At 44.8% G+C, this 14539-nt stretch overlaps 1 protein-coding gene across 2 annotated transcripts in view; it reads right to left on the bottom strand.

The window, feature by feature from the left end:
- Positions 1 to 519: 519 nt before the first annotated feature.
- The window catches only part of cdkal1 (CDK5 regulatory subunit associated protein 1-like 1), a 133742-nt gene continuing 119722 nt past the window's right edge, over positions 520 to 14539 (bottom strand). For both annotated transcript variants that reach the window (XM_058052923.1, XM_058052924.1), the window contains 2 exons: positions 12401 to 12565; positions 520 to 1083 (listed from right to left, as the gene is read on the bottom strand). In XM_058052923.1, coding sequence (XP_057908906.1) covers positions 925 to 1083; positions 12401 to 12565 — 324 coding nt within the window. In that variant the 3' untranslated portion in view covers positions 520 to 924. The remainder of the gene's footprint in view (positions 1084 to 12400; positions 12566 to 14539) is intronic.

The following is a 14539-nucleotide window of genomic DNA, read 5'->3' as shown; positions in this document are numbered from 1 at the left end:
CATACATACATACATACATACATACATACATACATACATACATACATACATACATACATACATACATACATACATACATACATACATACATACATACATACATACATACATACATACATACATACATACATACATACATACATACATACATACATACATACATACATACATACATACATACATACATACATACATACATACATACATACATACATACATACATACATACATACATACATACATACATACATACATACATACATACATACATACATACATACATACATACATACATACATACATACATACATACATACATACATACATACATACATACATACATACATACATACATACATACATACATACATACATACATACATACATACATACATACATCATCTGTATGTACACACATGTACATACACACATATATGTACACACACACATACACACAACACGCTGGTTGGTTGAAAGGTTTTCCTTTTGTAGTTTGGAGCAAATGAATTCACGGACACGTTGGAGACAAATGAAGTTTAATTTTAATTTCTCCATAAAAGAATAGTCAAACTCGAGCAAGCTGTGTCTATCATCTCTGCATAGTCCATTCGTCGTAAAGAAGCATCATAAGGACTATTAGGAAGCCCCCCATCGGTTTTAAGGAACAGCCGTTAAAGATAGAAGCAGCTTGTACCAAAATAAAAGCCCAAAAGGTGTATTCCCCGCGAAGGGAAAGCGGACAGCACGGTTTTATTGGCGTCCAAACTTGCCAAATGATGAGCTGTGACCTTAAATGAAAAGTAAAAATCAAAGCATGTCCTTCTTCCTCTTTGGACGCATTTAAAAGCAGAAGACGAGTGGGAGAATTCAATGATCTCCAGCCCATTCAAAGATGTTGTGTCGGCCCCTCCCCCTCGGTCGCCACTAATGCAGCCTCTCCACAATAAAAGCCAGGAAGGCTGCTGCCAGCGCCAGTCCGACCGCCAGCCTCTTCAATAGCTCCCAGTCCACTTTGTAAGACCCAATCAACAAAACAGAGGAAGACACAGAAGAAGGACCTTGGACACCATTTGCCATCTGCTCCTGTGGAGGAGACACACAAAGAGAAAAAGAGCTTTTCAACATCTCCTGGTGCAACAAAAGAATGTTCATTTCTCCACAAAGCGCCGGAGGGTCCAGCAAATGACTTGTTGGAAGAAAGTTGACGTGAAGGTCGCCGTGGTGACCGGCTGCAGCGCGCGTCCCGGGTGCCGCACAAGGAGAGGAACACGGGCTGATGTGGTCCACAAACCAGACCTCCATGAGGATCAGGAGCTTAGCGATGCAAACCACGGCTAAAGTTTGCTCCGCCTTTAATAGCGCAGCTCGGGTCGATGTTTGAATACGTCAACGTTAGGAATGGGAAAAAGACGGGATGATGGACATGAAGCTGAACTCTACGTACTCCATGCTGATTTGGTTGATGCATCCCGACCTTCGCTGAAAACCATTGCCAAAAATGTCATTAGCAAAAAGCAGCCATCTTGGTTGTCTCTGGTGGAACCAATGGATTCCCTTTTCTTACGGTTTGTTTTCCGTCTCACCTTTTGGAAAGGATTACGGACAAAAACTGAGGTTCCACAGTACTGCAAATCAACCCCCAACCCAAAAACTGAGGTTCCACAGTACTACAAATCTACCCCCAACCCAAAAACTGAGGTTCCACAGTACTACAAATCTACCCCCAACCCCAAAACTGAGGTTCCACAGTACTACAATTCTACCCCCACCCAAAACAGAAAGTGGTGTACTTAGTGTACATGCTTCCGTAAAGCATCCATTTCCGTACATCCCTGTCTTGGAGTCTGCCGGGGAATCATCTTGGCATATTTGTGGGTGAATGCTTGACAGGGAATCAACCTGGTGGCGGGGAATCGACCAAATACGGTCTAGAGTCTCCCTATGTCTATTTTAGCAGTCTTGTTGCTACAGCGAAGTATGTTATTTAGCTTTAAGAGATGCTAATTAAAGAGCACATATTGAATGGGTGCCAGAAGATGTTGGAGTTGCTCTCATTTCACCTTCTGTCTTCCTCCATCTGCTTCTTTGGCAACCATGTTTCATTTGGAGATAAGCAACACGATAATGAAGCAAACGCGATACCTTCTACATCAATTCATTCATGCAAAAAACAGCTGCTATTTTATGAATAAATGGCCAATATGAGCGAGTGTAATTAAAGCACGACGCTGTAAAGCAGGCAGAGATGGTTGGTGCTCATCAAATTATTCCCACTGCTGAATTGGACTTCATGCTGACCATCAGACACGCTGGCATGCGTCAGGAAGGCGACGGTCATCCGTTACCTCTATGGTCATCCGTTACCTCTATGGTCATCCGTTACCTCTATGGTCATCCGTTACCTCTATGGTCATCCGTTACCTCTATGGTCATCCGTTACTTCTACGGTCATCCGTTACCTCTACGGTCATCCGTTACCTCTATCGTCATCCGTTACCTCTATCGTCATCCGTTACCTCTATGGTCATCCGTTACCTCTATCGTCATCCGTTACCTCTATGGTCATCCGTTACCTCTATGGTCATCCGTTACCTCTATCGTCATCTGTTACCTCTATGGTCATCCGTTACCTCTATGGTCATCCGTTACCTCTATCGTCATCCGTTACCTCTATCGTCACGTGTTACCTCTATCGTCATCCGTTATCTCTATCATCACGTGTTACCTCTATCGTCATCCGTTACCTCTATCGTCATCCGTTACCTCTATCGTCATCCGTTACCTCTATCGTCACGCGTTACCTCTATCGTCACGCGTTACCTCTATCGTCACGCGTTACCTCTATCGTCACGCGTTACCTCTATCGTCACGCGTTACCTCTATCGTCACGCGTTACCTCTATCGTCACGCGTTACCTCTATCGTCACGCGTTACCTCTATCGTCACGCGTTACCTCTATCGTCACGTGTTACCTCTATCGTCACGTGTTACCTCTATCGTCACGTGTTACCTCTATCGTCACGTGTTACCTCTATCGTCACGTGTTACCTCCATCGTCACGTGTTACCTCTATCGTCACGTGTTACCTCCATCGTCACGTGTTACCTCTATCGTCACGTGTTACCTCTATCGTCACGTGTTACCTCTATCGTCAGGAACGCCTTTCCCAATGATTTCTATGGTAACGCCCCCAAATATGAACATGCTGCTCGTGCTGAAATCGGGCAATGTTGGATTCTGTTGATTAAAAAATGGATTTCATTCGATCGGATTGCATAGATATTTTCGTATTAGTTTGAGGGAAGCCAAACGGCTCCAGCCTGAGGTATCGATCTCCAAATAAATAAATAAAGAAGGACTCCTACGTGTCAATTTGAGTATCGGGCACGCTGCTGGAGAGGATCTGTGAAAATGGATCGGAATGACCTTGAGGTGGTTCCTGCAAATCTCCTGCACGACGGTTGATAAAACGCCTTATCACCACGAAGGTAGATTATGCAGAGGGAATATTGATCGGCTTTCTAAAACAACCTTTCATGGAGTTCCCAAGGGACCTCCTCACTCGCTTTGGCCTTCATATTTACCAAAAGTGCAAGACGGCTTCTTGGCTTCACACTTTGCTCTCCAACTGGTGGATCTTTCCACATGATGGTCACCCCCAAGTGCCCGTGTTTTCGTTCTACCAGCGTTGTTCATAGCGTGATCCTTGGACACTTTAGGAACTGTCGCTACGATGCTGTATTGATATGAAAGTTCTCCAAGTTTCTGCCAGCTGCACGTTTGAGAAGAACACTTATGCGTAGTGTGAGAGCGGACGCCCACACGTGTTGCCTACAGCCGCATGGTGTCTGTCCAAGAGCTCCCCTGCCTTGTCCGCGACCAATCACACGCCATTGTGTCTTCCTTTGCCGTGCACAATGGCGGACGGATACAATGACCGCCAACGCCTACCTGACACGTCTACTGGTGGCGGCCAACAATAGACACAAGGGAATCAAACATCCGTGTTTACTTCATGTTCAGCTCAAAGCAAAGTTCCCTGATGGTGAAATAGGAGGAACAATAAAAGTGCTTCCTGCAGGCGTACCTGGTGGTGCTCTACTCGAATCCGTGTTTCCGCAGACAGGCCATGAGACCATCAGAGGCTCTAGGAATGCTAGCATATACTTGTATAAACGCTTATATAAGCTTATAAATGTGTATAAATGCCTATAAATGCTTATGAATGCCTATGAAGGCCTATAAATGCCGATAATTGCTTATAAATGCTATGAATGCTTATTACAGTCACTAAAAGAAAATATACTTCACTCTACAGGTACTCTTCTTGGCACGGTTAAAGTACTCTTCTTGGCACGGTTAAAGTACTCTTCTTGGCACGGTTAAAGTACTCTTTTGGCACGGTTAAAGTACTCTTTTGGCACGGTTAAAGTACTCTTCTTACAAAGTCGGAGACGCTGAAACGTTACGACTGCAATCCTACACCGCATCACAAAAGACAGAAGACGGAGAACCAGGAAAGAAAAAACAATAGTCGCTGGTCACATTTCTCAAGTCCTCGCCAGCTGTCAGCGTCACTCCAGACACGCCCAAGTTGTGCGTTTGGGTGTAAAAAGATAATAAATCACAGCAGCAATGGAAGCTGTGCTTGGATCGGCCACTGGACTAAGGTTGGGTAAGCATTCAAGAGACCCTTACTTGTTTAGCTACTAGCGTTAGCCATCATTCAATGTAAAGGAACAACTAAATAACCGCAAATTGTTGGGCGCCTCTCAGCCTGCTTTTGCATGTAGAAACGCGTAGTGGACATGTACTGTACTGTACTGTACTGTAATGTACATGTACTGTATGTGATGTCGTTTTTCTATCAAACTTTGTAAAAGCCCGACCTGCGTTCCCTGAGTGGAAAAGCTAGCAAGTGGTTGGGCTACCTTTAGCAGCAACAACTGCAAGCAAGTGACTGACAGCAGAATTCATTCTTCCATTTATCACAGCAAGTCTTCCAGGTCCTCAAGCAGCAAAACAGGCCCAGACCGTCACACTACCGCCACCATATTTTACTATTGGTATGATGTTCTTTTTCTGGACGCCTCAGGTTGGGATCTCCACGAGTAAGCAACATCGGTATTCATCAGAAGGGCCCCTGGAATTGAAAGGGCTCGGGCCAAAAATAACATAAGCTGCTGGTGGGGTTTATGTTGTCTATTTCATCAAAAAGTCACTTGGTGGGAGTTCCATGCTGTCCTTTCAGTTTCTAACACAAGTTAAGAGTCTCTGTGGACATAACAACACAATTGGGGGTTCTCATTGTAAATAAAGGAGAAGAATCATAGTGAAAAATATAAAACATATGGTATTACGCAGCCACACCCACTAGCAAGTATACATAGTATACTAGTATGCGGTAAGTACTGACTTTTCCTCCATTTGGCATAATTGTTACTGTGCCTATTACGGTATTACGGAAATGGCTTATAATGGAAATAGCTTCTGAGTGGCTAAAATGTCAACAAACCATGCTAACAATGTAGTTACCCATCAAACAAAATTAGCATCTATTATAAACACTGGCTAAGCTAATAAGAGAAATAATGTTGCATGAGTTGGTGAGATCTTAAAAAGAATCACCAGAAGTATTTGGATCCAAAGTCTCCCCTGAACAAAGACGAGTTTGTCCCACACAGAAGCAGAGCATGCAGATGGGCTGCATGAAGAGCATGAAGAGCATAAAAAGCTTGATGCTCGTCTTATGAAATAAGTCAGCTTCATTCGTGTAATGGAGGCCTCGGCGAACACGTCGTTCCCGTGACCGCAACGATAGTAGCAGGAACTCCAGCAGATGACCTGATTGACGTTACTTTCACCACATCCTGCTTGGCCTGTTGGACCAAGACTGGACGAGAGAAGGTCTTGGAGCTTCCTTGCTGGTCTACTTGGTGCATGCAGACAGTCGGGAACAATGCAGATGACTCTCGTGCATCCTGTTATTCCCAGCCACTCGTGGCTGAGTGCCGTGTGCCGCTAATCCGACGTGTCAAAGGTGATTAGGTAGCAAGAGCCGGAGATTACAGAGAGGGCAGATGGTGTTTCTCAGGTGGATCCAGGAAGACTGGAAGAAGACAGCTCAGACGTTCAGGCACTAATAATTGTAAACATGCTGCAAAGCCTCCAGTCGACTGGAGAAGAAGATTGGAGGTGGGGGTGGGGGAGTTCTACCTTCTAGGTTCTAGTCTTCTAGTCAGGCTGAAGATCTACACCAGATAAGAAGTCAGGCTGCACTGCTGCCGACGTTGAAAAGCCCAGAAAGGTATTAGCGGCAGCAGAACGGCGCCACGGTGGAATTGAAGAGACGCGGAAGGAGCGTTGACGAGCGATCTTATCGTGGGGGAAGCGTCCACGTCAGCTTTGTCCGCTGACATTGATAGTTTTCAGGAATACTCATTTTCAAAGGGAAGATATTAGCGGCATCCAGGTCGGGGGCCACATTTGTAGGCTGCTTAACACCAGGTAGGGCCAGTCCACATTAAAGGCCCCTTCCAAAGCAGACCCCAAACATGGCCGCCTTTTCAGGTTTCTATTGTTGACTTATGCAGAATATTCAATATGGTGACACAAAGCAGAGGGAACCCTGCCCCCATTCACTTTGGAATTACGTGTGCCACAAAAGTCGTACGTGAAACACGAGAATTGTGTTGAAATGCTAGCATGTAGTCACCTAGGATCCCGTGGTCACGTAAAGGTAAAGGCGTGAACGGGTGACACAACCAGGTCATCTGCAGAGGACTAGACTGTCCAAAACATCCTGGATCAATGCCGCTTTTGGAGGAGCTTTCAAAGGTTTTGTAGACCATGCAGGCTAGGTCCTCTAAAGCAGGGGTCCACCGATGGTCTAGGTCCTCTAAAGCAGGGGTCCACCGATGGTCTAGGTCCTCTAAAGCAGGGGTCCACTGATGGTCTCAGCCAATCGCGGCCAGTCTGCAGGCGGTCTACGGCCTGAAAATCAGCAGGTGACACACGAACGGCCGTCGGAGTCTGTTTGAGCGCCTGTGACCTCGGCTTCACAGGGACTATGGACCAAGGGGAAGACCAATGGAGTCTTGCTGTGACCCACCCAGAATGGGAGTCCGACCCACTTTTGGGTTGCGACTCACCGGATGAGAATGAGTATCTGGGTATTATTTTATTCCTGATCTTTTAATATAATCATTAGGGTATCGGTTTCAGGGAATGCCAGGACTCACCCTGAACCCTGCACGACACCGCATTGCAAGAAATCCAATCATCTCTCGGATTGAGCGACGATCTGCACAGATGGAGGTGTTTCGGACCTACTCAGATGGAACGATGAGCCCTTGGTGGAACTCTCAGGAAAGGCAAGACCAAGTCGCGGACTTGACGACAAACTTAGTTTCTCGGCGTGACGGCTTGTGCTTATTTTATTGCTCATCTGCGGTTGAAAGGCAAAGTCGCGGCTCGGGAATATAAAACCCTTGTGACACCAAATAAACAAAACAGAACGGGACTGTGTAATGTCAGTTGGCACATTTGGTTAAAATACTGAAAAGCAGACATGACTCATATTTTGACGGCCTCATCATTCCTCCATTATTGTGATGTTGCTTCCTCGAGCGGAGGCCATGTAATAACATTTGACACGCCCAATGAAAAGCTTAAAATAGCTACGCCTGCTGTTTTGAAGACAAAACAAAGTATTTGCTGCTGGAGAAAACAACACGAGATGGAGGCCAAGCGCGACCTTTGACCTCGCTAAGAAAAAGACAAAGACGAAGAGTAAAAATAGACAACACGTGAGTGAGGAGTGACGCCGTGCGGCCATCAAATATCAACACAACCGTGTGTCTCATCAAACAACAAAGCCATCGTGTTCATGCATACTGCGTGTTTCAGTAAATATGATATATTTGATATATATATATAGAATATATATAGAATATATATATATATATATATATATATAGATATATATATATATATATATGCCTTTACATCGCCGGCAGCAAGCGTTCGTCTGCTCGGATCAGCAGGAGGCTGGAATGCGCTTGTGTTGGTGTGGAGAAGGTCTCTGTAGGAACTAAGGTTGGTGTGGAGAAGGTCTCTGTAGGAACTAAGGTTGGTGTGGAGAAGGTCTCTGTAGGAACTAAGGTTGGTGTGGAGAAGGTCTCTGTAGGAACTAAGGTTGGTGTGGAGAAGGTCTCTGTAGGAACTAAGGTTGGTGTGGAGAAGGTCTCTGTAGGAACTAAGGTTGGTGTGGAGAAGGTCTCTGTAGGAACTAAGGTTGGTGTGGAGAAGGTCTCTGTAGGAACTAAGGTTGGTGTGGAGAAGGTCTCTGTAGGAACTACGTGAGGGGATCAAACCATTAGAAACATCTGTCAGCATCATGAAGTGCAGTGATAGCAAGAAACATCGTCTCTACATACGCCAACCTTCTCAAACAGCAACTAGAGACACATCTCACACCGACATGCTAGCTAGCTAGTGTTGCTCTTCTCAACAAGCAGCGGGTGCTGCTCCAGGCCCCGCCCACCCCATACACAAAGGGCTCCATTTTGTTTAATAAAAAAATACAAATAAAAAGAAGTAATTACAATTATTTGTTTGGATTTCCAAGTTGTACTCACTAACTTCATAGTACATAGTATACGTGTGGGGTTCATAGTATACGTGTGGGGTTCATAGTATACGTGTGGGGTTCATAGTATACGTGTGGGGTTCATAGTATACGTGTGGGGTTCATAGTATACGTGTGGGGTTCATAGTATACGTGTGGGGTTCATAGTATACGTGTGGGGTTCATAGTATACGTGTGGGGTTCATAGTATACGTGTGGGGTTCATAGTACAGTAGAGTAAAAAGGTGTGAGGTAGGAATAAAGGGGAGGACATTTAAAGGAAGATGCTAATCATCTGAAGGACAATTCCAAACAGAAGACAGAAACATGGATGATTACGAACGGACTCCTTGAGATGTTCGTCAAGTCGGGAGTCGGGAGTCGAGAGTCGGGAGTCGGGCCTCTCAAATCGGGAGTCAGGAGTCGGGCCTCTGGAATTGGGAGTTGAAAGTCGGGAGTCAGGAGTCATGAGTCGGAAGTCATGAGTCAGGAGTCAGGAGTCAGGAGTCAGGAGTCAGGAGTCAGGAGCCATTCTTTCTGATGCGGTTAGAAGGGACATTTAGTCGCCTCCCTTCCTGTGACTCCTGCTTTGTATTTAGTCTTTTCCTGTCCATTTGCTGCCTTGCGGGGGAGCACAGCTCTTGTTCTCCATCCATTCTACGAGTCTCCTTGAGAAAGTGTGCGGTGAAAAGAGCTGATTATTATTGGATGGCACTCAGGGTGCTTTTGCCGTCTCCTGATCTCTCAGTCTACCTCCAGCTCTCTTTCATTCTTGCTTCTTTTTGCCTCTCCTTCCCTTCTATTTTTAATTTCATCTGAGGATGAGGACCGGTGAAGATACTTTCTCATTTTCTTCCTCGGCCGTGCTGTTGAGTGCTTTCTCGGCTATTGTGTCCCGCTAAAAGACTCATTACTGTCCTCCCCCTTTCCACGGAAAGTGTGGTTTCTATGAATGGAGGGTTGCCAGATGCCTACGATAGACGGAGAACAAAGGACGACTACATTTTCAGGTGCTGGGAAACCTTGGTCTTCTTTCAGTGGACCCAAATTGCAAAAACTGTCATGTAACACGGCCGATGTACATCCCATAACAAGCTGACCGCCATTTTACACCATTTTACATTTTTTTTAATAAAATTCAATGACAAAAGAGCAGAGTTATTGCATTATAGTCCTATATATTATTATAGTCCTGTATATTATTATAGTCCTATATATTATTATAGTCCTGTATATTATTATAGTTCTGTATATTATTATAGACCTGTATATTATTATAGTCCTACACGTTATTATAGTCCTATATATTATTATAGTCCTGTATGTATTTATAGTCCTGTATATTATTATAGTCCTACATGTTATTATAGTCCTGTATATTATTATAGTCCTACATGTTATTATAGTCCTGTATGTTATTATAGTCCTGTATATTATTATAGTCCTATATGTTATTATAGTCCTATATATTATTATAGTCCTATATATTATTATAGTCCTATATGTATTTATAGTCCTGTATATTATGAAAGTCCTACATGTATTTATAGTCCTGTATATTATTATAGTCCTACATGTTATTATAGTCCTAACAGAATAGTCGCTAACAGAAACTTGCTCAGCTTCAAGCTGATATGACACACACACACACACACACACACACACACACACACACACACACACACACACACACACACACCTCAGAGTGTGGTGGACTCCAGCAGAGACGTATTGATAATAGATGGTGTTCAAATATGATTAGGTCGGCCAACTGTAACGTATGTGAGTGTACAGTCATGACTTATACCTGACAATCCAGGTTCACGTAACAGAGGGCTGAGTTGTCGGTGTGTGTGTGTGTGCGTGTGTGTGTGTGTGTGTGTGTGTGTGTGCGTGTGTGTGTATATGGTTAGATGTCGCCATGAGGTCGTTTAGCTATTGCTAACGTGCCCCAGCGCCAACGTGATGACGATGAAAGTCATAATGGTTTCTGTGAGTCAGATGATCATCAGCATTACTGACATTGACGTATTGACGTATTGACACTTGACACGTATGATTTAGTACCGTCATGTCCTCCATGTTGACATGCTGTGACCCACAGCACATTCTGGCATACGTCAATACTTTATGTATTCACATCATCATGATAATTACAACATGGAATATTGTTTCAGGCCCTTTCATGACTTGCTCCATTTTGTCTTTCAATATTGTTAAATTGTTAAAAAAAAATAAAATAAAAAAAATAAAAAAAAATATATATATATATATATATATATATACGTATATGATAGATTATTGTGAGCCATGATCCCGTTAAGGAAGACAAGGCGTATACAAGGATACTTGGCGTATCTTTCGGGAATCTTTACAGATTGAGGCCAGGGTTCCTCCTGAAAAAGCCGTTAGCATGAAAGGTGTCTTCAACTAGCAAGGTGGTGTTGCCTTCGATCAAGCGCTTCTACAATACTACAATACTACAATACTACAATACTACAATCCTTATGGAATGATTCAAAAGCAGCCTGGTTGTTCCAACATGTTCTGGCAAAGGTAGATGACGTGTCCAAGCTTGGTTCTTCCACCAAGCTTGGTTCTTCCAGTGAGAAGCTCCATGTAAGAGTTCCTGCCATTTTAGACATCCAAGGAACAATTCTAGAGGGGCTGGTGAGGACGTAGAGAGAGAACATACGTTGGAGGACGCCATGCGCGGGTGACTTTAGTGACGGGGAAAGCGCGTGTCGGATGGGCTGTGGACTTGAAAAGGTTTTCTCCACTGAACTTTTCATTGCAGAATAACCTGACGCTGGCCAAGGGAATGCCTTCTTGCTCGCCCACTCTGCCTTCATTTCCCTTTCTCTCTCTCTCCACTTGTCTTCCCTGATCGCTGGGCCCCCTTCTTTGCTTCTGTTCTATGCCCCCCCCCCCCCCGGCTGTCTGGCAGTAAAGGTTGATGGGGTGTGAAATTAGAAAGTGTATCATATTCTGCTCTATGGCTCCATGTCCTGAGCTATAAGCTACGGCTAGTCACGGTGAAAAATAACATGCACTGAAACAGAAACATTAACATGCTGGTTTGTGTGTGTGTGCGTGTGTGCGTGTGTGTGTGCATGTGTGTGTATGTGTGTGTGTGTGTGCGTGTGTGTGTGCGTGCGTGTGTGTGCGTGAGCCAGTTGATCCAGTCTCAGCTTATCTCATGACTTACCAGTGGCTGTTGTTCCAGAGTCGGACATAAACATGTCAATATGGCGGCCGCCCGTCATGACTGCCCCAAACTACTCAGAAGCATTCAGATACGTCAGCATCAACCCCGCTTTCACATGCTAGAAGCTTTGGGAACATGAACTCCACAGCAAATAGAACGGACGGGAAAAGCTGAGCAACACAATCTGAGCTGGTGGAGAGAAAACGGCCTAATATTTCATTCCTGACGGAAATCGGAGCTTTTCTTCTACCTATCGTTGAATATGCAGTATCATATGCAGTATCATATGCAGTAGCATATGCAGTAGCATATGCAGTAGAATATGCAGTAGCATATGCAGTAGAATATGCAGTAGCATATGCAGTATCATATGCAGTAGCATATGCAGTAGCATATGCAGTAGCATATGCAGTAACGTATGCAGTAGCATATGCAGTAGCATATCCAGTAGCATATGCAGTAGAATATGCAGTAGAATATGCAGTAGAATATGCAGTAGAATATGCAGTAACATATGCAGTGCAACTGTCGTAAACCGACAAATCACGTGAGAACGTGTTTACCTGCGTCAGTCCGGACACTTGACCCTTTTGAAAGGGTGCAGCAATGGAGGCCGTGAAAGGTCTGCTATCTTCTACTGGTCGTCCTTTCAGGAAGTGTTTTCCCGCCTGGTAGATGTCCACTTCAATCATCTTCCCCATGAACTCTGGCTTCTTGGGCACCAGAACCTGCAAATACAAAACCACCATCAATCATTCAGTGTCTGGACGGGACTTCTTAGTGTCACCTTACTACTTCCTTCCAAGCTTTCATGGACGTACTACTGCATCGTAGTACTCACGATTTGGGCTGATCGCTCGTCCCATGGCTTCTATTCTGCCGTTCTATGCAATTTGTCTGACTTCTTATTAGGAAACATTTCTGCCGTTCGTGTAAGGTGTCTGCTGCCATGACGACGTGAGAGCAGCAATGACATGAATTCAATCAGCAAACAAAAGTAGTTGTTGGACTTTTGGGTGTATATTTGTGTATTTGTGTATTTCTATGAAGTATTGTGTTGCTTAGCATCACAAATCCGCATGGACTCACGCTGGGAGTCGGCGTGCTCCCGTCAGCAAACCTAATGTGCTTTAGGTCTAAGTGGGCACGGGCGGGGCACACACGGCCAAGCTGGAGTACCGCTAAAGGTCAAAGGTTGAGGGGTGTCCCGAGGATACATTGTGTACTTCAAGCGGCAAGAACGCAAACCTCAAGATTCCTCTGATGACTCCTCCGTCTTCTTTCTCTGTGGGCGTTCCCCTTCAGGGGTCGCCACGGCCAACCGGTCTCCTCCACAAGTGACTTCGTTCCCACTTGACTAAACCAGGATGATTGCGTCTTGATTGAGTTGAGCTCCAGTCAGCAAAAGAATGGAAGCCATGAACTGATGATGGGGGAGGGGCCAAAGCGACAGCAACTCATGGCCACACCTACCTAATCAACACACCTGCTGCTCGCCACACCAGGGGGGTGTAAAGTGGATATGACCTGCATCAGGTACGTTTTTCAAGTGTCCATAAATAATTTAAGACGTCCATTTCATCCATGTGATCGCTATCAGTATTGGGATCAGAATTGGCAGTAAAACCCCTGATGTGGGCATGCCTGGCTGAAATCATACATGGAACTCATAACAACACAAGGTTTTATCTGCAAATACATTTTACATATTATACACATTACAGTGGAACTCTGCATCTTCGCCAAAGGCATTCATGCCACGGCAAAATCTAAAATGAAATTATGACATTATTTCTAAATAATAATCTCATTCATCCAAAGGTGGTAATCCTTTATAAATACCTGCCAGTAAAGTATAATATGTACAGGTCAATAAGCCGTACTTTAGCTTTATGACACAAATATATCCAAATATGAAATTGCTTTCCAGGGTGGTCTGACGTGGTCCAAGTCAAGGATCGTGGTGGACTTCGGAGGATCGCTGCAGGAAGCAGGAAGCTCCAGCTCTCGAGGAGCGAGTGCACTCACGTAAAAACATGCATGAAGCCACTGACACTTGCAACCTGAGTTTATAGCCTGCGGGGGGGGGGGGCTGATTGCCGCCCCCTCCCCTCCCCGCTAATAAAAGGCCCAACTTCAAACATGCTTGTGATGATAGTTAAAGCGAGGAGGAAATTGATTTATTTGAAGATGTTTTAAAGTTAATTTTTCACAGAAGTTCTTTGAAGACCCGTTGGATGAACATCTGCGTGTTGGATGGAATGTTCATGTCTGGAGGGCTGACCTTAATGTTTGTACTCGCTGCCACCGTAGGCTGCCAGTGCCCACGTGTGCGATACGCCAGCTAACCCACTCCATCCACTCCAGGCAGCTGCGTGTCCAGCTTAGCCGCCCATCTGATTTGCCAGGCTAAGATATCGATAGCTTGTTGACGTTGACATTCCCCCCGCGTCACGCCGCGGGTTCAACTCTTGATAAGAACGCTTGCATTAAGCAGGCACAAAAGAGCAAATTGGTACTTTGAGGTCGTGTCCACACCGATCCCGAAAAACGCTTATTTGTGCATGCGCCTTCGGGTTGGAGTCGTGACAAATGTGGAACATTTGTTGATGTTTAGAAACTATAACAGCAGAACATGACGTGATTGACTCCAATGGAGTTACTGGAGCTATGGAAGCGCTAGAGGGGCGTGCACGCGCCTC

Source organism: Doryrhamphus excisus, chromosome 17, assembly GCF_030265055.1.
Source record: "Doryrhamphus excisus isolate RoL2022-K1 chromosome 17, RoL_Dexc_1.0, whole genome shotgun sequence".
NCBI lineage: Eukaryota > Metazoa > Chordata > Actinopteri > Syngnathiformes > Syngnathidae > Doryrhamphus > Doryrhamphus excisus.
Note: the sequence above shows the minus strand (reverse complement) of the source record. Positions and strands in the feature narration are given on the sequence as shown.